The sequence below is a fragment of the Bipolaris victoriae genome (assembly GCF_000527765.1).
Source record: "Bipolaris victoriae FI3 unplaced genomic scaffold scaffold_11, whole genome shotgun sequence".
Lineage (NCBI taxonomy): Eukaryota > Fungi > Ascomycota > Dothideomycetes > Pleosporales > Pleosporaceae > Bipolaris > Bipolaris victoriae.
The window spans coordinates 1-21,778 of NW_014575381.1; the positions used below are offsets into that span (position 1 = coordinate 1).

General features: G+C 50.6%; 9 protein-coding genes across 9 annotated transcripts; 8 read left to right on the forward strand and 1 right to left on the reverse strand.

Annotated features, from left to right (window-relative positions):
* Positions 1 to 195: 195 nt before the first annotated feature.
* COCVIDRAFT_88970 (hypothetical protein) lies at positions 196 to 2,025 on the forward strand (the record flags this gene model as incomplete). The annotated part of the gene is made up of 4 exons (XM_014704972.1): positions 196 to 471; positions 523 to 1,149; positions 1,203 to 1,630; positions 1,683 to 2,025. The coding sequence occupies 4 exons, from the start codon at positions 196 to 198 to the stop codon at positions 2,023 to 2,025; spliced, it is 1,674 nt and encodes a 557-aa protein (XP_014560458.1).
* A 581-nt stretch (positions 2,026 to 2,606) lies between these two features.
* Positions 2,607 to 4,828, forward strand: COCVIDRAFT_34388 (hypothetical protein; the record flags this gene model as incomplete). Its single annotated transcript, XM_014704973.1, has 4 exons — positions 2,607 to 3,158; positions 3,214 to 4,556; positions 4,605 to 4,734; positions 4,784 to 4,828. 4 exons carry the CDS (start codon positions 2,607 to 2,609, stop codon positions 4,826 to 4,828), a joined length of 2,070 nt encoding a protein of 689 aa, XP_014560459.1.
* Positions 4,829 to 5,208: 380 nt separating this feature from the next.
* On the forward strand, positions 5,209 to 6,564 carry COCVIDRAFT_34389 (hypothetical protein; the record flags this gene model as incomplete). Its single annotated transcript, XM_014704974.1, has 1 exon — positions 5,209 to 6,564. One exon carries the CDS (start codon positions 5,209 to 5,211, stop codon positions 6,562 to 6,564), a length of 1,356 nt encoding a protein of 451 aa, XP_014560460.1.
* A 961-nt stretch (positions 6,565 to 7,525) lies between these two features.
* On the forward strand, positions 7,526 to 9,152 carry COCVIDRAFT_88998 (hypothetical protein; the record flags this gene model as incomplete). The annotated part of the gene is made up of 4 exons (XM_014704975.1): positions 7,526 to 7,562; positions 7,626 to 7,727; positions 7,780 to 8,836; positions 8,918 to 9,152. 4 exons carry the CDS (start codon positions 7,526 to 7,528, stop codon positions 9,150 to 9,152), a joined length of 1,431 nt encoding a protein of 476 aa, XP_014560461.1.
* Positions 9,153 to 10,265: 1,113 nt separating this feature from the next.
* Positions 10,266 to 12,456, forward strand: COCVIDRAFT_12725 (hypothetical protein; the record flags this gene model as incomplete). Its single annotated transcript, XM_014704920.1, has 4 exons — positions 10,266 to 10,556; positions 10,609 to 10,734; positions 10,784 to 11,379; positions 11,430 to 12,456. 4 exons carry the CDS (start codon positions 10,266 to 10,268, stop codon positions 12,454 to 12,456), a joined length of 2,040 nt encoding a protein of 679 aa, XP_014560406.1.
* A 907-nt stretch (positions 12,457 to 13,363) lies between these two features.
* On the forward strand, positions 13,364 to 14,995 carry COCVIDRAFT_34392 (hypothetical protein; the record flags this gene model as incomplete). Its single annotated transcript, XM_014704976.1, has 2 exons — positions 13,364 to 14,588; positions 14,661 to 14,995. The coding sequence occupies 2 exons, from the start codon at positions 13,364 to 13,366 to the stop codon at positions 14,993 to 14,995; spliced, it is 1,560 nt and encodes a 519-aa protein (XP_014560462.1).
* A 219-nt stretch (positions 14,996 to 15,214) lies between these two features.
* Positions 15,215 to 16,540, reverse strand: COCVIDRAFT_89313 (hypothetical protein; the record flags this gene model as incomplete). Its single annotated transcript, XM_014704977.1, has 3 exons — positions 15,215 to 15,855; positions 15,971 to 16,277; positions 16,346 to 16,540. The coding sequence occupies 3 exons, from the start codon at positions 16,538 to 16,540 to the stop codon at positions 15,215 to 15,217; spliced, it is 1,143 nt and encodes a 380-aa protein (XP_014560463.1).
* Positions 16,541 to 17,759: 1,219 nt separating this feature from the next.
* On the forward strand, positions 17,760 to 19,485 carry COCVIDRAFT_23305 (hypothetical protein; the record flags this gene model as incomplete). The annotated part of the gene is made up of 4 exons (XM_014704941.1): positions 17,760 to 17,985; positions 18,044 to 18,243; positions 18,293 to 18,761; positions 18,815 to 19,485. The coding sequence occupies 4 exons, from the start codon at positions 17,760 to 17,762 to the stop codon at positions 19,483 to 19,485; spliced, it is 1,566 nt and encodes a 521-aa protein (XP_014560427.1).
* A 258-nt stretch (positions 19,486 to 19,743) lies between these two features.
* Positions 19,744 to 21,348, forward strand: COCVIDRAFT_89091 (hypothetical protein; the record flags this gene model as incomplete). Its single annotated transcript, XM_014704978.1, has 1 exon — positions 19,744 to 21,348. One exon carries the CDS (start codon positions 19,744 to 19,746, stop codon positions 21,346 to 21,348), a length of 1,605 nt encoding a protein of 534 aa, XP_014560464.1.
* Positions 21,349 to 21,778: the final 430 nt, after the last annotated feature.

Consider the following 21,778-nt stretch of genomic DNA (forward strand, 5'->3'; position numbering starts at 1 on the left):
GGGGGTGGAGTGTCGATCTTCTGGGATTCGTGCAGGAGGGGTATGTTGTACCACTGTTCGCGTATGTATATATATGTGAGTGTTCGCCGGGGCCCTGGGTTGTGTAATTCACCTCTTCCCATCTCCGCATCAATTGAGCTTTGGTCACCAAGAGTTGGCTGCTATCTTTTGGATTCGAACATTTTGTTTGCAATCATGGTGCACTTTCGTACGGATATCGCGGCGACGAATGAGGCGGCGGATCCGAATAATGAGAACTATGCCAAGGAGCTTGAGACTGATGTGCTGATTGTAGGTGCTGGCTTTGGTGGTATTTACTTGATGCATAAGCTGCGTCAGCAAGGGTTCAAGTGCAAGATTATGGAGGCTGGGTCGAATCTTGGGGGCATCTGGCATTGGAATTGTTATCCTGGTGCTCGTGTAGACTCTCAGGTTCCTATCTATGAGTACAGTATGCCGGAGGTTTGGAAGGTAAGCGTGGACTTTGATACTCTTATTTGTGTGCAAGCTGACGGATATCAGGACTGGACTTGGTCTTGCCGGTACCCCGGCACAGAAGAACTCCAAAAGTACTTTGATCATGTCGAGAGGAAACTGGATATAAAGAAAGACTGTGCTTTCAATACAAGAGTCATCGGGGCGCAGTATGACAAGCCGTCTTCAAGATGGATAGTGAAGACCGAGGATGGCCGCACAGCGCGCTGCAAGTATTTCCTGCTAGCTCTTGGCTTTGCAGCGAAGCGCCACTTTCCAGACTGGCCAGGCATGGATAAGTTCAAGGGCGAAATCCACCATTCGAGTTTCTGGCCTGCGTCTGGAGTAGATGTCAAGGGCAAGCGTGTTGCGGTGATTGGAACGGGGTCGACGGGTGTTCAGATTGCTCAAGAGACTTCCAAAGAAGCTGCCAGTATAACGCAATTTGTCAGGACACCAAATCTCTGTCTTCCCATGCGACAAAAACCTCTAACGAAAGAGGAGCAAGAGAAGAGGAAGCAAAGCGAGTATGAGGAAATCTTCAAGAAAAGATTGACGACTTTTGCCGGCTTCTCATACGACTATCTTCAGAAATATACCTTTGAAGACTCACCAGAGGAGCGCGAAGCTTTCTATGAGAAGATTTGGGAGAATGGTGGTTTCGAGTTCTGGCTGGTAAACAATTCACATAAGACATATATCAATTTGAAGCTTACCAGATTTCCTAGGCAAACTACAAAGACCTCCTATACGACAACAAAGCCAACCGCGAAGCCTACAACTTCTGGGCAAAGAAGACTCGCGCCCGGATATCAGACCCTGAGAAACGTGAGATTCTCGCACCACTGGAGCCACCCCACGCCTTTGGCACCAAGCGACCGAGTCTAGAACAAAACTACTATGAGATGCTCGACAAACCTGAGAACAAAGTCATTGATGTGAAGAAGACGCCTATCAAGGAGATCAATGAAAAGGGAATCCTACTCGCCGATGGCACTCTCCACGAATTCGACGTGATCGCGCTCGCCACCGGCTTCGACTCTGTAACCGGAGGCATCAAGAACATGGGTTTGAAAGACGTCGACGGTGTCGAGCTGTCAGAGAAATGGAAGAATGGTACATACTCATATCTGGGTATGACGATAAGTGGTTTCCCGTAAGCAAACCCCCTTCTCAAGAGACTCGCCCTCCAATTAACGATTGTAAAGCAACACGTTCTTCCTCTATGGTGCCCAAGGTCCCACCGCCTTCTCCAACGGTCCAACATGCGTGGAAGTCCAGGGCGACTGGATCGTCGACGCCATAGTCAAGCTCCGCGATGAAGGCATTACGTACTGCGAGCCCACGCATGAAGCTGAGCAGCAATGGCGGGAGACGATCACGGAGCTGAGCGATAAGACGTTGTTCCCACAGACCAAGTCGTGGTATATGGGTGATAATGTGCCGGGGAAGGTGCGAGAGCAGTTGAGTTTTGCGGGTGGGTTTCCTTTGTATAGGGAGTTGACGAGGAAGGCGCTTGATAACGGGTTTGAGGGATTCGTTACTGCTTGATGGTTTGCTGGTTAGAGTAGACGTAGTGTACTTGTTTTCACGTGAAAATGGTCTCGCCTCGGTGCCTTTGGTATGAAGCACGTCTTTTTAGTGTGATGTGGACGTAAGAGGTTGGATGTGAACGGTGCTGGGGAAGACTGGAATGACACGTCCATGTTCTGGAACCTGTTTGACTTGGTAGGGATAGGTTTCCAAAGGTAGAGAGACCTTATATAGGCTAGGATGTGCTATTGGTTGCATTGACTACACGGTTGCCAAAAGTGGACATTCTGCAATAGGACTCTACCGGGGTCAACAAGAATATGAACATGGGTTCCGATGCAGTTAGTATCGTCTCACAATGGCAGGAGTCATTTGTCTTCTCGTTCTCAGTAAGTGATGACATCTCCAAAAGTCGTTATCAAGCGTATCTCGAAATTTCGTCCGGATGCTCCCTAGTACGCCTCGGTAATAGTACCAGGGTCGGTGTCGCGTGGGATTTACGCCGACGCGACGTCACGACCTTGGACTTTGCAGGTCACCAGCACCGGCGCATACCTCATGGAACCCATACGCGCCCCATCCACACTACGCCCTGTACCATGAGGACAGCGCTCCTTTGGGGACGTCAGTGTTCCCGACAAAGTTTCCCAAGACTCACATCACGCACATTAAATCGCCCATATGTAAACCCTGCTTCTATTCGCAGCCGATTCGCAACTCCGAAATTCAGAGGCAAAACAATACTATGGTCTGGCGCAGCGACCGGGGCTGCGGGCGGCACATTACTGAGTTCTCTTTCGTTTGTAGAGGTAGCCAGCAACAAAGCTAGCAATGGAGAACAGACACACGAAGAAGCAATGCTGGAGGCATCGAGGAAGGAGCTGGATGAGCAAGTACCGCATGCGCTGAGGAACTCTGCGAAATACAGGCGGGGTATATACTTTTTTTTCGAGGACTACATAATCGAGCCCATCGCCACTGGCCTCCGCTTCCTACATTTGGTCACTATCTTTGTTCCGGTCATAGTGACTATACCTGCGCTATGGCTTGGCTCAAGGCAGCCTGATAGAGATAACGAACGAAGTGGGACTTTGTGGTGGTACGGCTTCTTGGTGGGGTCTATGGAGAGGGCGGGAGCTGCCTTTATCAAGGTATGTTGCCACGTTTCGTATCATTCGACGCATGGTGAAAACTGACTTTCTGTAGCTGGGACAATGGGCGGCTTCGCGAACGGATGTTTTCCCGACCGAAATGTGTCTGATCATGTCAACGCTCCACTCCAATGCACCGGCACATTCTCTAGAAGTAACGAAACGTACCATCGAAGAGGCCTTTGACGGAAAAAAATTCGAAGATATATTCGAAGAGTTTGACGAGAAGCCGCTAGGCGTGGGTGCGATCGCCCAGGTTTACAAAGCGAGGTTAAAGCCGCATCTTGCGACACTGAAGGAAAATGCAAGTGATCACGAAGAGCCCAACTTGGCGCGCAGGATAAAGAAGAATGTCGACGTAACGCTGAAGAGCACGCCATCAAGAGTACCGTCAGACCATGTTGCTATCAAGGTTTTGCACCCCAAGATCGAGAAGATTGTGAGGAGAGACTTGCGAATCATGGGATTCTTTGCGGCACTCATCAATGCTATACCTACCATGGAGTGGTTCTCATTTCCAGACGAAGTACAGCAGTTCGGCGAAATGATGAGACTACAACTGGACCTGCGAATCGAGGCTGCGAACCTTACACTTTTCCGGAAAAACTTCAAAGACCGAACAACGGCCTGGTTCCCTTACCCCTACACGGATTACACGACACGCAATGTACTCATCGAAGAGTTTGCCCAGGGAATCCCTCTGGAGGACTTCTTGCAAAATGGAGGCGGTGTCTTTCAGAAGGATATTGCAGATGAAGGATTGGATGCTTTTCTGAACATGGTTCTTATTGACAATTTCATCCACGCAGATTTGCACCCAGGGAACATTATGGTTCGATTCTACAAACCTGAGCAGCTCGACGTTTCATTCTTCGCTAGAAAGGAAGACCAGAAAACAGGCCCTAAGGAATCCCCTGATGTTACTGAAGAAGTACTGGAGCGCCTAAGACCACACAAGAAGAACCCCAAGCAATGGCAAGCGACGTTGGAGCAGATTGATAGTGAAGGCTACCGACCTCAACTCATCTTTATCGACACTGGCCTAGTGACGGAACTGAACTCAAAGAACCGCACTAATTTCCTTGATCTATTCAAGGCCGTTGCAGAGTTCGATGGTTACAAGGCAGGACACTTGATGGTAGAGAGATGCAGGCAGCCACAGGCCGTCCTGGACCGCGAGGTGTTTGCTTTGCGTATGCAACACTTGGTATTGGGAGTCAAGAGCCGTACTTTTGCCCTCGGCAACATCAAGATTGGGGATATCTTGAACGAGGTTCTCTCAATGGTCCGGACACATCACGTTCGCCTCGAGGGCGACTTTGTGAATGTCGTTCTCAGTATACTTCTTCTGGAGGGTATTGGAAGGAGCTTGAACCCAAATCTGGATCTGTTCGCAGGGTAAGTTTTGGCGCTGGCGTTTCCGAATCGCATACTGATTAGCAATAGGGCACTTCCTATTCTACGACAGCTAGGCGCGCAAAGTGGCTCATCTATGATCCGTGGGGGTGACTTTTCCATGCTCAAGGTCTGGGTTGGCCTTGAGGCGCGTAGCTTCTTACAAGCTTCGATTGATACAGTACGTGTCTTGGACATTTTATTGGAGTTCATTGCTGATTCTTGTCTAGGTGGAGCGATATGTCAAGTCCGATCAACTCTCGCCGAACATATAGAGCACGAAGGTGTATTATTACATCGTAGTTATTTAATCACAAGAAATCACGACTCATACATACTGTATCAACTGTCCTTGTAGCATTGCTTTTTGCAACTGCTTAGCACTATTGCAGTGTCTGCATCCATCGCGCTTCCACGTGAAAGCGTATCGGAATTGCAGCTGTGGCTGTGAATGGCGGGTGTCGGGTGGCTAGTGTCTCCTGATGTGACGTCATTTCATGGGGTAGCTTCGTGTTCGTAGCTATACAACACCACCTGTTGCCAACACACCAACTCACAATCTTACATTATATATCGGAATACGTTCAGGAACCTTTCGATATCACGTCAATTACTTGTTTTCTTTCGAATCAATCCCTAGGCCTCACCTACTGCAATGGAAGCCGGGGCAGCTGGAGTGCTCTATGCAGCTGAGAACCTCCTCGGAGGTGCTGTAGCCCTCGTCAAGGGCATGAAGCACCCAACACTGCCTCTCAAAGCCAACATCACACGCATATCATCTGTTCCGCTCCCGCGATCGCACCACACAGTCTCGGTAGTCAAGGGCCGGGCCTACATCTTCGGTGGAGAAACCGAAGCCGGCACGCTTGCAGACAATGACATGCACGTTGTAATTCTTCCGTCAAGCGGAGTACTTGACGCCGACTATACAAAATATCCTGCTCGACCAGCAAATGGCCTGGACGACGTACCGAATTCGAGAAAGGGACACACAGCAACTGTGATCGACGATCATATTTACATATTTGGTGGTGAGGGAGAAGGCGTCACAGACGAAAAGGGAAGAGTATGGGTGTACAACACGGTATCGAATACTTGGTCGTATCTCGATCCGGCGGTAGACACGCTATATCCCAGCCATCGATCAGGCCATGCCTCGGCGAGCTCAGATCTCCCAAGCCCAAAGACTACGACATACGTTGAGAAGGCACCGCAAGCACCCGCAGATCCTGCAATGAACGTGCCAGAGCCACCTGAGTCGAACTCGTACGGTACCATCTTTATTGTCGGTGGCCGCGACATGGCAAAGAGTGAACTCTTAAGCGACGCATTGGCATTCGACATCAAGACACGAACGTGGTCCAATATCCCGTCACCATCAGGTCACCCACGGGAAGGTGCAAGTTTGGCCTTGGTTGGAAACCGCCTATATCGCTTTGGCGGCAAAGGTGTGGAAACCTTTGCCTCTGGCGCGATGGAATCTGTTGACGCTTCCCATGTCTGGACACACGCAGAACGTGGGACTACGCCAGTATCAAGCGGCTGGGGCTGGGAGGAAGTGAAGAAATCAGACCGAGAGGGCAGCACCGCTGTAGCACCTCAGGCACGCTCATATGCAGGACTCGTGGGAGTCACCACGGGTCAAGGACGGTACTACCTGCTGGCTATTGGTGGTTTGACAGAAAACGAGGAGTATCTTGATGACATATGGGCTATGCAGCTCGCCCCTGAGAAATCGACAGCCGCAGCAGCAAAGGACAGCATTCGTGCGCACATCAAGAAGGACACACATGAGTCGCAATGGGCCGAGGTGATTTACCGCTATGTCGATACAAAAGGAGAGGAGGAAAAGGAGATACCAGGAAAGCCCAAGAGGGGGCTTGGCGCACGAGGCTACTTTGGTGTCTCGAAGGGTACCGAGGTTGATGGAGCTACAGCTGTCGTGTGGGGCGGCGTTGATGCGAACGGCAAGGTGCTGGAAGATGGGTGGATGATTACTGTGGACAGGTGAGCCGCCATTCTTTGCGCGCCAAAAATACAAGTATGCAAACAAAGAATACGGACGCTCAATTGAATAGCGAATGAAATTGCAACGTGCCAAGGAGGTAGTAGCTTATGCGCTGAACTTATGTATGCATATATCGATTATTCTAACCCCTTAGCGCTACGCTATGCAGGTGGTGGTTTCCTGGGGATAAAGAATAGATGCGCCTGACCATCGCGTGTCTTGTCACATACACGCTGCACATAGCCGATTGTGTCGCTCATCCTACTCGCCTGCTCTTGGATCGCCCAAATCGCGGTGAAATAGTGCGATTTTACTTTGAAGCTTATCTTCAACTTTTTGACTTCTGAGGCGCCAGGCGGGAATACGGCCAATAAGCTCGCACCGCTCTGACCTTTCCAACGCCCCGCCACGTTTCATACTACCGCCCGTCACGCCGACAAGCGAGCCGCATATCTTGGTATTCACCTCCTGGACGGTTTGGACATTGGAATTGGCCATGGGATTTCCGCCTGAAACATCAACTCCACCCTATCAGGAATGTGACACCAAGCACCATCTATCTTCAGCTTGTTCGCTGCAGTGCAGACCCACGTGCAACAAGTAAGGGCTTTTGGTTAACATCCAAATGCACCTATATTTCACAAGCCCAAGCATCGGTCCACTGGCTGACAACAGTGCGTGAGTGCGTGAGTGGGAATGACGGTCAGGCCCGGCCCACTCAACCGTGGTCAGGGCGAAGGACATGGCCAATGGGTATTATCCCGTTATGCGCCGACATTGTGCATCATGGCGAGCACGGTGGTTAAGTATATCTATGGTCCTGTGTGGCGCAGCCCAAGGAGCACGATCTCCGGACGAATATCTCAGTTACGCGGCTCTTAAGGGGCACAGAGACCAGCAGTCCTTGCAACAATCAGACCGCAACAGAACTGCGGTTACAGCAGACTCGGAAGAACTCTCCACCATGGGTTGGGGTGACATTGGTAACATTATCGGTTGGGGTAAGTGAAGAACAGGTCCCTGAGACGACATCAGAATAGACCAGGCTGACCACGTATGAACAGGTGGAGATTTGACGCTAGTGAATGGCTCGCCATTTGACTGGACAGTGGGCTACCAGCATTCATACCAGATGAACACATGGAACTGGCCGACTGTGAAAGCAGGTACGAAACCTCGTCTACCTTACGCATCGAGACTGCTCATACAAGAAAACAGGAACCGCCGAAAAAGTCCATCTCGAGTTTGGACTAAAGGGACATACTTGGGATGATGCAGGAGAGGCCTACTACAATGTGGATGGAACATCAAATAAGTTCACAGTCCTGGCACGAAAGCCATCAGACTACGAGCTTACCATATCACTGGACAATATGCAAACGGAGCAAAGTCCCAACATGACGAAAATCAAGCTAGGATTCCGAAAGGACGCAGCGGTAAACTGGATCATGTCTACCGATGAGGCCGGAAAATTCTGGACTAACACTGGATCATACGCCGACTGGATGCAACAAAGTATGGGATCGCTAGCGAACAGAACACTAAGACATATTTGCATGCCTGGCAGCCACGATGCGGGAATGGCTACTTTCCATCCCGGCACTGTTGGCGCACATTTTGCAAATACGCAGGCGCAATACCTTAACTTCTACGATCAACTCATGGCTGGATCGCGCTTCTTCGATCTCCGCCCTGTATTCTCCAGAGGCCAATGGGTAGCTGGTCACTACAGCGCCGTAGCTGGCGTTTGGTTCGGCGGCAATGGTCAGTCGCTCAAAGACATTATACAACAAGTCAATGACTTTACCGCCAACCACAAAGAACTTGTCATTATAAATCTGAGCCATACGGTAGACACAGATAGAGACTATCAAGACCTGACGCAAGCCCAATGGAACGACCTCTTCAACACCTTGAAGCAAATCAACAACCGACACATCGTCAACAACCCCGGCGGAACGGACTTCTCCAACAAGCGCTTATCCGAATTCATCACCGACCGCGCTGCAGTCTTCATCATGGCACAACTGCCCGGGGGCATGCAACTTGGCAATTTTGCAAACGAGGGCTTTTACAGCGGCGGCAACTTTCCTTTTTACGACGAATACAGCAATAGCAATAACCTGGATGTCATGAAGAAGGATCAACTAGCCAAGCTCAAGCAACAACGTAATATTGTTGCCGATGCGCAAGCAAGAAAGGATGTGTTTCATGTGTTTTCTTGGACACTGACGCAACAGCCTGAGGATATCATTAACTTTGATAAAAGCATCATGTAAGTCACGAGCTCCGCCTATACTTTGTTTTCCCTTACATTTCACGTTTTCCTTCTTGCAAAAGCTAATATTTATTCTAGGAACATGGCTACCGGCGCCTTTGACGACCTCATCAGTACCGCCTGGAACTCGTTCACACCGCAGAGCTTTCCCAATGTGCTATATGTGGATAGTCTGGGTGTGCGTGACAAGAGCGCCATTTTTCCGTTTGACAGAGTCAAGGGCGGCTTGAACACAAACGTGGATATTGCGGCTTTTGCAGTTGCCGTGAACAATGCTTTTGCGGGCAAGAATTCCGTTGTTACGGGGAAGTGAGGAGTTGATTTGAAGAGAAGAGAAGGTATGGTGTGCATATGTGTCATATGTTACTGAAGTCGGGGTACGTGTTCTGTGACGACGTTCTGATTACTCATAGCGTGTCCTTTTGCCTTTTTTCTTTTGTTTCTGCGAACTTGCATCCATATGGCAGCTCGGCGTTATTTGATAGACTAGTATGACGTATTAATCTCTTTTACCTTCTGAGAATTAACAAAAAAAATATAGAGACAAGTCACTTTAAAAGAAATAAGATTCACCGAATAAACGTGGGATTGCACAATCAGCCAAGTGCCATGTGGTGAAGAACTCTATCGCAAGTCAGATGATCTGGTGAAGTGGTGTACGAGATTACGACGCACAACGTAGGTATGATTAGAGTGGACCATAGACCGACCACATGTGTTGTCAATGCTGTGTAGCACCAGATAAGACTAAGTTACACTTACTATCCTCTATCAGGCGATGGCGTAGTAAATGTATTCGTGCCACTAAAGAACACCCAACTTGTCAGAAGGCAATGACGAAGCACGTTATCGAGTGTCTCCCAGATGCAGATGCAACGCTGGCAGTTGACGCAGCTGATGCAGCCTTGCGCATCCGCGGTACCCTTTTCGGTCAACCTGAGTCCGTAAAAGGAAATCAGACATGTGTCAGATGGGATCACAAGCAGGGAAAACAAAGATTAGGTGCTTAGTATGGTGGGGTGTGTAGATCAGGATCGCTCCAGGTGCCGTGTCGAACGTTGTTTTTTGAAATGCGCATGTTCGTCAGAATGCGTAAAGTATTTGGGTCGCCACACCTAAACTAACAAAACACATCATGAGCTGTTCCGTTGTTTCTAGTATTCCGCCTCCATTTCACTAGGGTTCAATGGTGGATTTCTAGGAAAACAAGAGGTAAGGGCGTCGCGTGTGGAGTGGCATCGCCGCTGATGGTTGTGGCTTGCTGTCCGCTAGTGCGAGCCATGACGTAGTGAACCATCGCAGCCTCCCGCGTGTTCATTGTTGTAATTATGAGCGCAAACAAAATTGCATTGACCTCCTACTCCTACCCTGTTCCTCCACCATAGACTTCTCATAACATCTTTTTTTCTAATTTTTGTATCAAAACATGTCGACCGGTGGTGTGGTCTACAAAGACCTGCTACCTATTCCCGATACGGATCCTACTGAGCATGAAGGCAAATCGGCCACGCTACGAGATGCACCTACAGACAGCCATGCATTAGCTCTGAACGGCGCCAGGGTTCCCCCTACAGAGGAGAAGGGTGCAGCTCAGGTCGAGCATCAAAAAGAGGTGGTGGATTTGGGATGGAATGAGCCAAAAGAACATGTCGCCAAGCCTCTCGTGGGGGGGCTCGACAATGAGCATGTATGGATGCTTGTTCGGCGTTTTAACAAGGTAAAAAGCACTCGTGTTCAACGTGACACGATCTCATGCTAACTCTTCATAGCAAATATATCAAGTTAAAGAGATACCGACAGCACCTCCCGGAGGATTAGATCTCAATGTTGCCGACGAAGAAGAGTTTACTCCGGACAAGTTTCGCGCCAATCTTGAGCGCCTCTATATGACTATTGTAAGTCCTCGAGACCAAGCATCTGCTACATGCAGGCTAACCGTGTTAGATCATTGGTATAATCGGATTTGCCAAGCACATTGCTCGCATTCGATCATGGAGAGAATCACGCCGCACTGCGTGGTTTTGTTCCGCCTACTTTGCTGCTTGGACCTTCGACATGATCGTGCCTTTACTCTCAGTCACTCTGTTGACACTGATCGTTCACCCACCTGCTCGCGAAGTAATGTTTCCTCCGGCCCCTATCGCTCTCGTAAGCTCCAGCGGAGGCGTCCAGAAGCCCAAATCAGGGACTCTTGGCAGCATTGACAGCGTCACTGGAGCGCCTGAAAACCACAAGGGTGAAGCGGTGGAACAAGAGGCCACGAATTTTGTTTACGGATTTGCTACGATTGCACTGTCAAGTGCGACTGGAAAACAACCTGAGGTCGAACCTAAAGAAGATAAGTCACCTGATGATAACATTCCAGATACCACTCGACTTGCCATGGGTGTTGCCCATGCCCAAGACAAAGCGTCCGGTAACAAGCCCGACAAGGACCATGATAAGACCAAAGTACCTTTGGAGACTGCTATGTGGAGCAAGATGCGGCCAATCATGCATACGGTTTCCGACGTTGCAGACACCTGGGAACGCTTTGCAAAGTGAGTGTGTTGCAATATGGAAAATCGATCACCTACTGACGATTGAACAGCATGCTTGACCCAACTCCTCCATTCCCACAAAACAAGTTTCGTTTTCGTCTTGGAGCAGTTATCGCTCCTATCATCTTCCTCTCGATGTTCGTATCGTCTTATGTATTCATGAAGGGCGTCACATTCGGTATTGGATTCGGATTTTTTGGCGACCCAGTCATCCAACGAGGACTTGCGCTTCTTGACAGGAAATTTCCCAAGTGGAAGAAACTACTCGAACTCCGTAATACGCTTCTCAAGGGCGTTCCTACCAATGCTCAACTCACAATCACCTTGCTCCGTCTTGGTGAGGCGAACAAAGCTCCACTACCACCTCCACCACATATCACACATCCACCAGCAGAGCAAATCGCACGTGTTGGTTCAGACGAACTTAGTGCTATGGGCGTAGACAGGGCACTCAATGCCACAAAAGAAGAACTCGACGACGCCATTGCATACGACCCCGAGGTGGGACACGAAGCGAGCGGCGAAGGCTCTGAAAAAGATGCCAAGCACGTCAAGAAGGGCAGCAAGATTCTCAGTTTCTTCCGCGGTACCGCCAAAGGTGCCGTCGAGACTACAAGAGGCGCCGACAAAGTCAAAGCTGCAGCTGGCTCTACTCACGCAAAGAACAGACTGGGTGCCCTCCCGCCTCGAAACGCCGATCTCACATCCGGCCCTGTTGAATTCAAAGCCAGGTTCGACGGCAAAAAGGGACACGCGTACATCGCTACTAAATCCACTATCCCCTGCATTGCCTTTTCAACTGACAAGACGATTGAGAAGATTGGCAGCGTCGATAGAGAGGATTTGCATCCACTGTGGAGTGTACCTGTCAGCGATATTATCGATATCAAGAAGGTCGGTGGCTTTGGATGGAAGGCCAAGATGGTGGTGGGATGGGCTATGGAACGCGAGTTGGCGGATGGTTTAATTATTACCGACTCCAAATTTAATGAGTACCGGATTATGGCGTTGCCGTTGAGGGATGAGCTGTTTAATCGGCTTATTGCTATGGGTGGGCAGAAGTGGGAGAGTTGGTAGGCGGTGACTGAGGGAATGTTGGAGGGAGGAAAACGTGGAGGTGCATTCAGGGCGTTTGCATTCTGGGGTTTCTTATCGATTTGGGAGGATTGGGATGAGGATTGGGACCTAGGTTTTGGGTTGGAAGTATATATCCTGGTAGTATGCATTTTATTTCCATTGCTTTGTTGAATTTCGATGTTTTAAGGGTGAACTAACATTCAAATATTAGCTAAGAATAGAGGCTTCGGAAGCTCAAGTATTCCATAAATCATGCCAGCATGCTCATTCCTACATCTCCATCATGATTTCAGGCTTTTCCTATGGGTTTCCCTATATTTGTCAAAATCAAAGATGGCAGTTCGCTGGGGATGATAGTGTCGATATTGAGAGATGACTTATTTCATAATCTGTATATTCTAGAGGTAGTGGGCATAGTGTACTCGGTTGTAGAGCCTCACTCGATTCAGACGCGTGATACATGGCCGAAACGTAGTGTCAACATATGATGTCATCAAGGAAAACAGTTTCTCCGAGTTTATTTAAGTGTTTTCGACTTAAACTATGAAGCAATATGTATAAAGCACAAGAAGGGTACTAGTAGTAAGAAGGTAGGTAGTAGCATCAAGTTTGTTTTTCTGTATAGGAGCAGGGATGGTGCAGTGGCGCAGATCTTAGCACCAACACCCTTGCCAATGACGCATTACTTCCCGTCAATGCGGGACAACAATCAGGGTCTCGACGTCGCCTTCGACGACATACTGAGCACCGCCGAGCCTCTAGAATCGCCGCTGAGACTGACACGTGCAAGCTGTTTCGCCATCTTTTATTCTACGCACGAAGCCTCTCCCGCTACGATCGCCATCCTCAGCCCAACCCCTCTTTTGTTTCATTCGCAACCTAACGTACACACACATCAACGTTGACTATGGCGTCCTATCTCGAAAAGGTGCGTCGGCAGTCAAAGCAGCTGTTCCCACAGAGTAAACAGAAGCCCGGACCGCCGCCGATCGAAGACCCTCCTAAGGTTTCTGAGTCTACGACACCAAAAGTAGAAGATGCCGCTGTTCCCAAGGTTGAAGATGCTGCTGTCCCCAAGATTGAAGAGCCCGCTGCAGCAGAGCCTAGCGGGCCGAGCGGACCAATTCCCGAGCCACCAGCTCCTACAGTTGCAGAAGCAAGCGAAGAAGTAGGCAGCGACCCTGTACTGGATCCTGAAGATCAGAAGTTCCTTGAGCGACTCGCTGCCATTGCTTCAGAGCCCGAGGGTACGCCTCCGCCTCTGCCTGAGCGCGCAACTGCAGCTGGTGATGCGGGTGAGGAAAAGGTTGGCAAAGATGCACAGGAAGCACTCATCGACGGTGCAGACAAGATTGCACTTCCTTTAAGCCCACCTGCGACAACTGCTGAGACTAGTGACAAGGGTAAAGGCAAGGCTACAGAAGGTGGCCTAGGTCGGAAAAAGAGCGTCTTGTCATACTTCCAGCTGCCCAAGTTCGGTAAGAAGGACGGAGAAAAGGCAAAAGAGAAGTCGTCCAAAGACAAAAAAGTAGTAGTTACGGACAAGGATAGGGCCCAATTTGCAGACGATCTCCAGGCCGCCGCCGAGGCTGCCAAAACCGCTGAGCTTACCGACGCCCAGAAGCAGGACAAGGAACTCACCGACATCCTGGATCAGCTGAACCTCTCAGCAGTCAACAACCGCGTCTTCAGCTTCAGCAAAGAGTCAGAAGAACTCCTCAACAAATTCACCCAAGTCCTCAAGGACCTCGTCAACGGCGTCCCCACAGCCTACAACGATCTCGAGAAGCTCTTTACAGACTACGACAACCAGCTCAAGAAGATGTACGCTAGTCTCCCACCCTTCTTGCAGAATCTAGTCAAGAGTCTGCCCGCCAAGCTCACAGCTACCCTGGGCCCGGAGCTGATGGCTGCATCGTCCGAGAAACCCGGATTCGACGCCCAAGCAGCTGGCGAAGGGAGCAAGTTCAAGAGTGCGAAAAACATGCTGCCCCAAGTCCCGAGCTTGAAGTCCCTGCTTTCTGCTCAGGGCGCTGTTGCAACGGCGCTGCGAAGTATTGTCAACTTTTTGAAGTTTAGGTTCCCGGCGCTGGCTACGGGGACAAATGTTATTATGAGTTTGGCGGTTTTCGGTATGTTTTTTTATCAATTCCTTTTGAAGCCAAAAAAAAAGATTTACAGTGAACTAATTCATGTACGTATAGTCCTCCTTTTCGTCTTCTGGTACTGCCACAAGCGCGGTCGGGAAACGCGTCTTGAGAAGGAACGTCTTGCGGCTGAAGAAGGCCAAGCAGGTAATATCAGCGGCGCACCCTCTGTGAACGGGGACGTCGACTCGATTTTCGGGTCTCAGATTAAGACGAGAGAGGGTGAGGGTGCGGCAGCTGCGACGCCGCCGCAGGAACCGCTTATTATCAGCGATGGTAGGGAGAAGGAGGGGCAGTCGGCGGCAGGTGTGAGTGACTTGCCGAGTGTGTCGCATCTTCCTGATCCAAACGGTGGAAAGGCACCGGCGGCGCCGCCATCTGGGGGGAAGTAAGAGCGTTGAATCGTGGATGAGAAAGGTGTTTTCTTCTTTTCGGGTTAAATTGATCATTTTCCCCTGTGCGTATACCCTGGTTTTTTTTTAGTAATTCTCTAATAAAAACAACCCAAATCATCAATCACAAGTTGTATGAAAAAATGTATCTGTTTTATTCTCATTTGTTTTGGAATCATAGTTCTCTCTTCTTCACCTCCATGTAACCAAAAAAAATCCTCACGGCTTCCTCGCATGTATAACCACCACCTCAAAATACGCATGCACCTTCCTCTCTTTCACACCATTCCGGAACTTGGCAAAGAAAACCTGCGCCTCCTCCACACTCCAGCCCATTACCTTGGTCAGCAAAAATAAGCCCCAACCTTCCGCTCCTTGAGTAATATGCAGCAGATTCCAGCGGCCCAGCTCCTTCATATGGGGATCCGCGGGCCAACTATTCACAGGAACCTTGTAGACGTACTCCTTGACATCCTGGAACCCCGCATTACGAATATACGTTGATAAATTCCAGACTTCATAGAAACTCTTGCCGAAGCGCTTGCTGGCTTCGTGGAAGATATCGCTCCACTGCGACAGCACGTGTGTGGGCGTTAGAGTGCCGTCGTCGGATTTAAACTGGATTGACATTTCGAGCTGGTGGAGGTAGCCGCCTGAGGTTAGGTTGTGGAATACCTGTGTGTAAAGGGAGGGCCAGGAGTGGATGGAGCCGTATAAGGAGCGGATGTTGATGAAGTCAAAGGGGGTCGAGTAGGTCCAGGGGAGGGTTACGTCGTCGATTTCGAATTTGCAGTTTGGAGGGGTGAAGGAGGGTTGGATGGGGGAGAGGTCGACGCCGAGGATTTCGGCGCCAGGGTGTTCTGGAGGGGGGGTTATGTGGTGTGAGCTGAGTTTAATGGATGGTTTGTGGATGGAGGGATAGGCGGTGGCGTTATGTAAAAGGAGAAAAAGGAGAAAAAGGAAGAGAAGACACACCATCTGCCATGTCCATGCACCAGATTCCTGTTCCGCAGCCTAGATCCAAGATGCGCTTGGGGTCTTTGATGGGTGCCAAGTGCAGTTTCTGACCTAGAAGGATTAAGAACATGTGGTGGGCAATGTCGAGTTGGTCGTTTTGGACTTCGTCGTTGGGGCCCCAGTAGTCGTTTTCGCCTTCACGGTACTTGTGGTAGCGGCGGCCATTTTCGAAGCGGCCCCTGTATATGGAAGAGGCTATTGATGTGGTGTCGCTGGCGGTATCGTCGTCGCCTAGAGCTGAATCTGTATCGTCCTCGGTGTTGTCCTGGCTGTGTTGGAATGTTGCCACTGCATGGGGTTTTGGTAAGATGGACAAGGAATTCAGTCACTTACAACTGACACGTGAGGATTAATGAGTTGGGCGTAGGACGATGGGCCTTCTGTGGTCTCCGAAGGCAACTGATCCTGTGATGTTGGTGTAGCACGGGTGTCTACTCGCTTTGACGAGGAAGACGCTGATGGGGATGGTGAGACAGCGATTGACTCGTCCACAACCTCCCTCTCTTTTCCCTTCCCAGAACCCGACATTGTATCGCGTGCGTCCGTTTGGAATTTTTGGATGGAGCGTGTGCAGTAGGGGCACTAGGTTTATATGCTTCAAAATCAAGCGCTCTAGCAGCGGGTATCCCTTGTTTTACCACGTGTGGGCTGCCGCTACTGTGCCTCAATCGTACATAGAGTAACGGGCCGGGGTGGATTAGTAGACCCGTACTTACGATAAGCGAGTCTGTCAGTGGCGCTTTGACTTTGACTTTGTTCGTTCCTTGATGGATGGGCTCTGGTGGCAATATAAGTGCAGAGGAAGCTGAGTGCAAGAATGAAAAAGAACACTAAAAATATGCAAGAGGCTGGTGGAGATGGACATGTAGAGGTGGTGTAACGATGGTGTGCAGGGAGCCCCTGGAGGCCAGAACATGAAGGCTATGACATTTCGATGGCGTCGGCTATGGGGAGAGGGAAAAGAAAAACGTGGCTTGTGGGATTCTGGACGCGAACATGCTGCGGACTGGACCGTTCTGGATGAAGGTCCTCGGGGATTTGTCCATGGAATGTGCATCAAACACGTCGAGCGGAGTCACTTGTGCAAGGCGATTCGTTGGAACGGAGCGGCCAAGGCGGGGCCTTTGGATAATGGCCATGGCCCATGTGGCTGCGTAATCAAGCGAATAGTATGAATGCAAGGTCTTTGCGTGCATCTGCATTTGGCTTGTCCAAACGGTTGTCGCCTTTGCACACCCTTACAGGATATGTGTATTACATTTGTACACTACACATGCTATGTCCATAGTACACACTCTACGCAATACTTACAATTGAGACAGTGGCAGCACAACGCTAATGCCGACCACTCTGATGTGCACCATCCCAATCCATTAATCTACTATCTTGGCTAGCCCCCCGCTACTCTCTGCCAGGGACCAGACATGCCCTCTCCAACTTTATTCGGCGCCGGCGTGTCTCCATGAAAGCTTCCCAGCTCGCCGCCGTCCCGTAGCTTGCTTCTTTGGCGTCTTCTCCTGTTGTCGACCTATTCGCGGTCCGCCACAACACCAGCCCACTCTCCAAAAACGCTGCAGAGTATCGGTACTCCACTCTTGTGATCTTTTCCATACTCCACTCTGCATTGCGCTGCACCCTTCGTCACACGGGTGGGTGCCCCACCGACAACGCCAACTCGTCACTTCTATCAGCTACCAGCAAAAGTAACGAGCACATCCTTGCCTGCCATCTCCACTCCTAGCTGGCCATGGACAACGCTGCCGAGGGTTCTTTGCTTGATAATGTCTCACTGCGCCTGCAGGCCATCGTATTCGTCCTGGGGTTTCTTTTCGTCATTGGCCGCATCCGCCAGTACTTGCGTCTGAGACATTTCGCCGGTCCCAGGACAACGGGTTTCTCTTGGCTGTGGCATTCCAGAGCTGTAATCGGCGGCGAATCCCCTAGGTACTACGGCCAAGTATGTGAAAAATTCGGTATGCATCAATCGCATCGGATCTGGCACCGGACAAGTCCTAACTCTGTTCGATATAGGATCGATTGCGAGAATCGCACCCAACCACCTCATCACTTCTGACCCAGACTTCTGGATGCGCATCAACGCCGTGCGCTCCCCGTATAGGCGATCCCCGTGGTATTATCATGCCGCCCGCTTCGAGACGGGCAAAGACAATGTCTTTACCGAATGCGACAATGACCGGCACGACGCGCGTCGGAAAAAGATGCTTGCCGGCGTGAGTGAATTATTGACTTGTTGGTGGCTTCATCGCTAACGCATCGCAGTACTCTGGCAAGGAGAACCCGACATTGGAGCCTTCAATTGACCAGCATGTCAAGGAACTCATAGACTTGGTGCGCAAATATGCATCCCCTGCGGCTTCAAAGGCCCCGTCGGTCCACATGGATTTGGCGGAGAAGATTCCCTTCTTTACGTTGGATGTCATCAGCCATGTCAGCCTGGGAGAACCATTTGGAGACCTGAAAGCCGACAGTGATGTTAAAAACTACATCAAGTCAAGTGAAGAAGGCTTGAAAATTGGTAACACAGCATTTGCCATGGGAATAGCCTGGCTAAAGGACAAGCCTATTATTGGGCCTGCCATTAGTCCTTCTGAGAAGGATACCACTGGGTTTGGCCACATGATGGCCCAGGCACGCAAGATTATTGTTTCCAGAAGCTCAAAGTCAACCGAGGAAAAGTCGGACATGTTTGCGTCCTTTGTCCGCCACGGCCTCACAGGAGACGAGCTCTGTAAGTGATGGTACTAGTCTAGGCGTGGGCGGATAGTGGGCTGATTGTTTTAGTCCAAGAGGTGTTTGAACAGATCCTTGCTGGCTCTGACACCACGGCCGCGGCTATCCGAATCATTTTGCTTTATCTTATGAAACACCCCCGAGTATATGCAAAGCTGCAGGCCGAGATTGACGCAGCAGTCCAGAGTGGCAAAGCCCCAGTTTCTCCAGGTATCGTTTCGGATGCACAAGCGCGCCGCCTGCCATACCTGGGTGCTGTGGTCCGAGAGGGGATGCGGATGCAGCCTCCTGTTGCTAACATCTTTTCAAAAATTGCCCCTGATGAGGGGGATGTCGCTGTTATCAACGGGAAAGAATACTTCATCCCGGGTGGCACTTTGATCGGATACTCAGCCCTGACAATGCACCGCAACAACCGAGCGCTTTATGGGGAAGATTGCGCCATATTCCGGCCCGAACGATGGCTCGTTGATGCTACAGATGAGGTAGGTAAGGAGCGTTTGGCCAAGATGACCAAGACTAACGATATGATCTTTGGCTATGGTCGGTGGGTGTGCTTGGGGCGGAATGTTGCGTTGATTGAGATACACAAGGTTGTGTTTGAGCTGTTGAGGAACTTTGATCTGGCTTTGACGTATCCACTGCAGCCGTGGAAGACGTTCAACTCGCTTGGACTGTGGGACATCAAGGATATGTGGGTGGATGTAACGGTGCGAGAGTGAGGAGGCGGTTTCTTTGCCTTTGTAATGGCTGTCGTAATAGTTGACCAATGGGCTTGCTGCCCCAACGACAATGTACCAGAAGGGGAAATGCTGTATACTACTTGGAGGCACGGTTCTAATATGGCCCAATGCACACATGGCAAGCAATTTACATCGAACCTGCCATGTACGCAAACCATGTTGAACCGCCCTCGAAGCCTGTGGCCGCGGCCGGACCTAGAGCGCAGCAGAACAGAGGGCGATAGTTGTCGACGCAGCATGACGGCCATCTTCGGCCAGCGTCACACCTGGGACAAATCCCCCACGTACAACCACGCCATCGGCCCTGCCACCCCACCGCTGCCCTACCATGGCTTTGCGCCCTCGCGCCATCATGTCGCCGCCCACCTCGTCAATATGGCCGGGTACTACGACGACGAGGCCTCCATCAATGCACAACCGTCGCAGATGAGCGCCGACGGTCACCCGCGCCGGGGAGACTGCTACGCGCCTGATGACGACACGCCCAACAAGCGACAGAAGCGCCATCGTTCTTCCCCGCGCCCCCATGATGCTTGTACGAATGCTAGCCCGGCACCAGAAGCGCCATATGCGGGCCTCCCGCAGACTTCAGCGCTGCTCGCTGCTCATAATGACGCGCCCAGTCAACAGCATTTCGATATGCTGCCTCCTCAGGACTCGGTACACGCCTCATGGCAGGCTCTCCACGAATACGCCCAGTCACATGCCTCCCAGCATGGCTATGCCCTCAGTATCAATACAACAGCCAAGAACCGCTCTCGTATCAAGCTCGCCTGTGTCTGCTATGGCCAACCCAAGAACACGCACAAGTTGACTGCCGAGACGCGGGTCAGAAAAAATAGAGTCAGCTACAAGACGGGCTGTAAGATGTGGATCGAGGGAAAGAAGCTGGAGGATGGGACGTGGCTGTTGCGTGTTGGCGAGGCGCAACATAATCATCCTGGTCGAGACAGCGCGGGGTGGGCGGTACAACGGAAGAGGACCTGGGGTCTTGTTGGAGGGCGCATTGGCATTGGAGGTGTAACAGCAAAAGAGGAACTTGCTAAACGGCGGCTCCCGGGCACAAACGATACTCTGGAGGACGTGGAAGCAGAAGGCGAAGGAGGAGACGACTACGCACAACCCCCATCACCAACCCTAGAGCCGGCCACACATAGTCTGGAACGTGGAGGTCTAGTCTGGAAAATCGTTGAACAAGAGATGCTCCGCAAGGGTAAACCGAACCAAGGCCGTGATCGCGGGGTAGGAAGAACCGTCGACGTCCTCCAACGCAGACTCCCCGGCATTCACATTCTCAAGCGCGACGTCTATAACATCCGCGCACAAATCAAGCGTGCTCGCAAAGCAGCAGGCCAGCAACTCGGCGACGGCTGTGACAGTTCAAACGACGAAGCTCAGGACCATGCTCTTCCTACTACTATTACTCTTTCCAACGGTATCGATCCTGCAATCCCACCAGAACAATCCCACCCACAGCCACACATCCAACCACCTCCCGCCGCCTTTTCCCCTCCTCCTCATTCTCATCCTCCTTCCACTAAACCCTCCTCCCCCGTACGAAAAGACTCCAGAATCGACCCTTCCCTCGTCAACACTCCACCACCACCTCTTCCACCTCCTTCATTACCCCCTTTACCCCCTCCTTCGCCTTCCCCAGACCCCCCAGCAACAACACTCCAAGTCCTACGCCTACGCCGTGAAAACGCAGAGTTACGCCGTTTACTCGCAGACAAGACCAAAGAAGTCAAAGAAAAGACGATTGAAATGGCGGGGTTGAAAAGTCAGGTCGAGTTGTTGAGTAATCTTATGTTGACGAGTGGGAGGGGGTTGATGGGGGGGTGAGATGGTTTGGAAAGTACGTTTCGGCATTTTTCTGAGATTTTGGGGGGTTTTTTTTTGGTGAGAGTAAGAGAGAGTAAGATGTGGATGTGTGGATAGATGAAAGAGAGAGAGAGAGAGAGATGTAGATAGTTTAGATACCCCCACAGCCCAGCTTTTGGAAACGAGATTTTAGAATGAATATAGAAGAAAATTCAAATCATGGAAATTCTTGGAAATATGCAAATAGGATTTCAATCAGAAACAGATATAGATGGAAAACCCAAGAAACAAAAAAAAGGGGGGGTAAGGTATCTCAAGAAGGTGAAGGGAGGGGGGAAAAAACCCCAAGTTCCCTCAGATTACGCGCCAACCAACAACACCCCCAAAAAGTAAACAAGGGAAACTCCCGGTTTTCGTGAAGTCGTAAGAACCCACCCGCATTAAGCCCCAC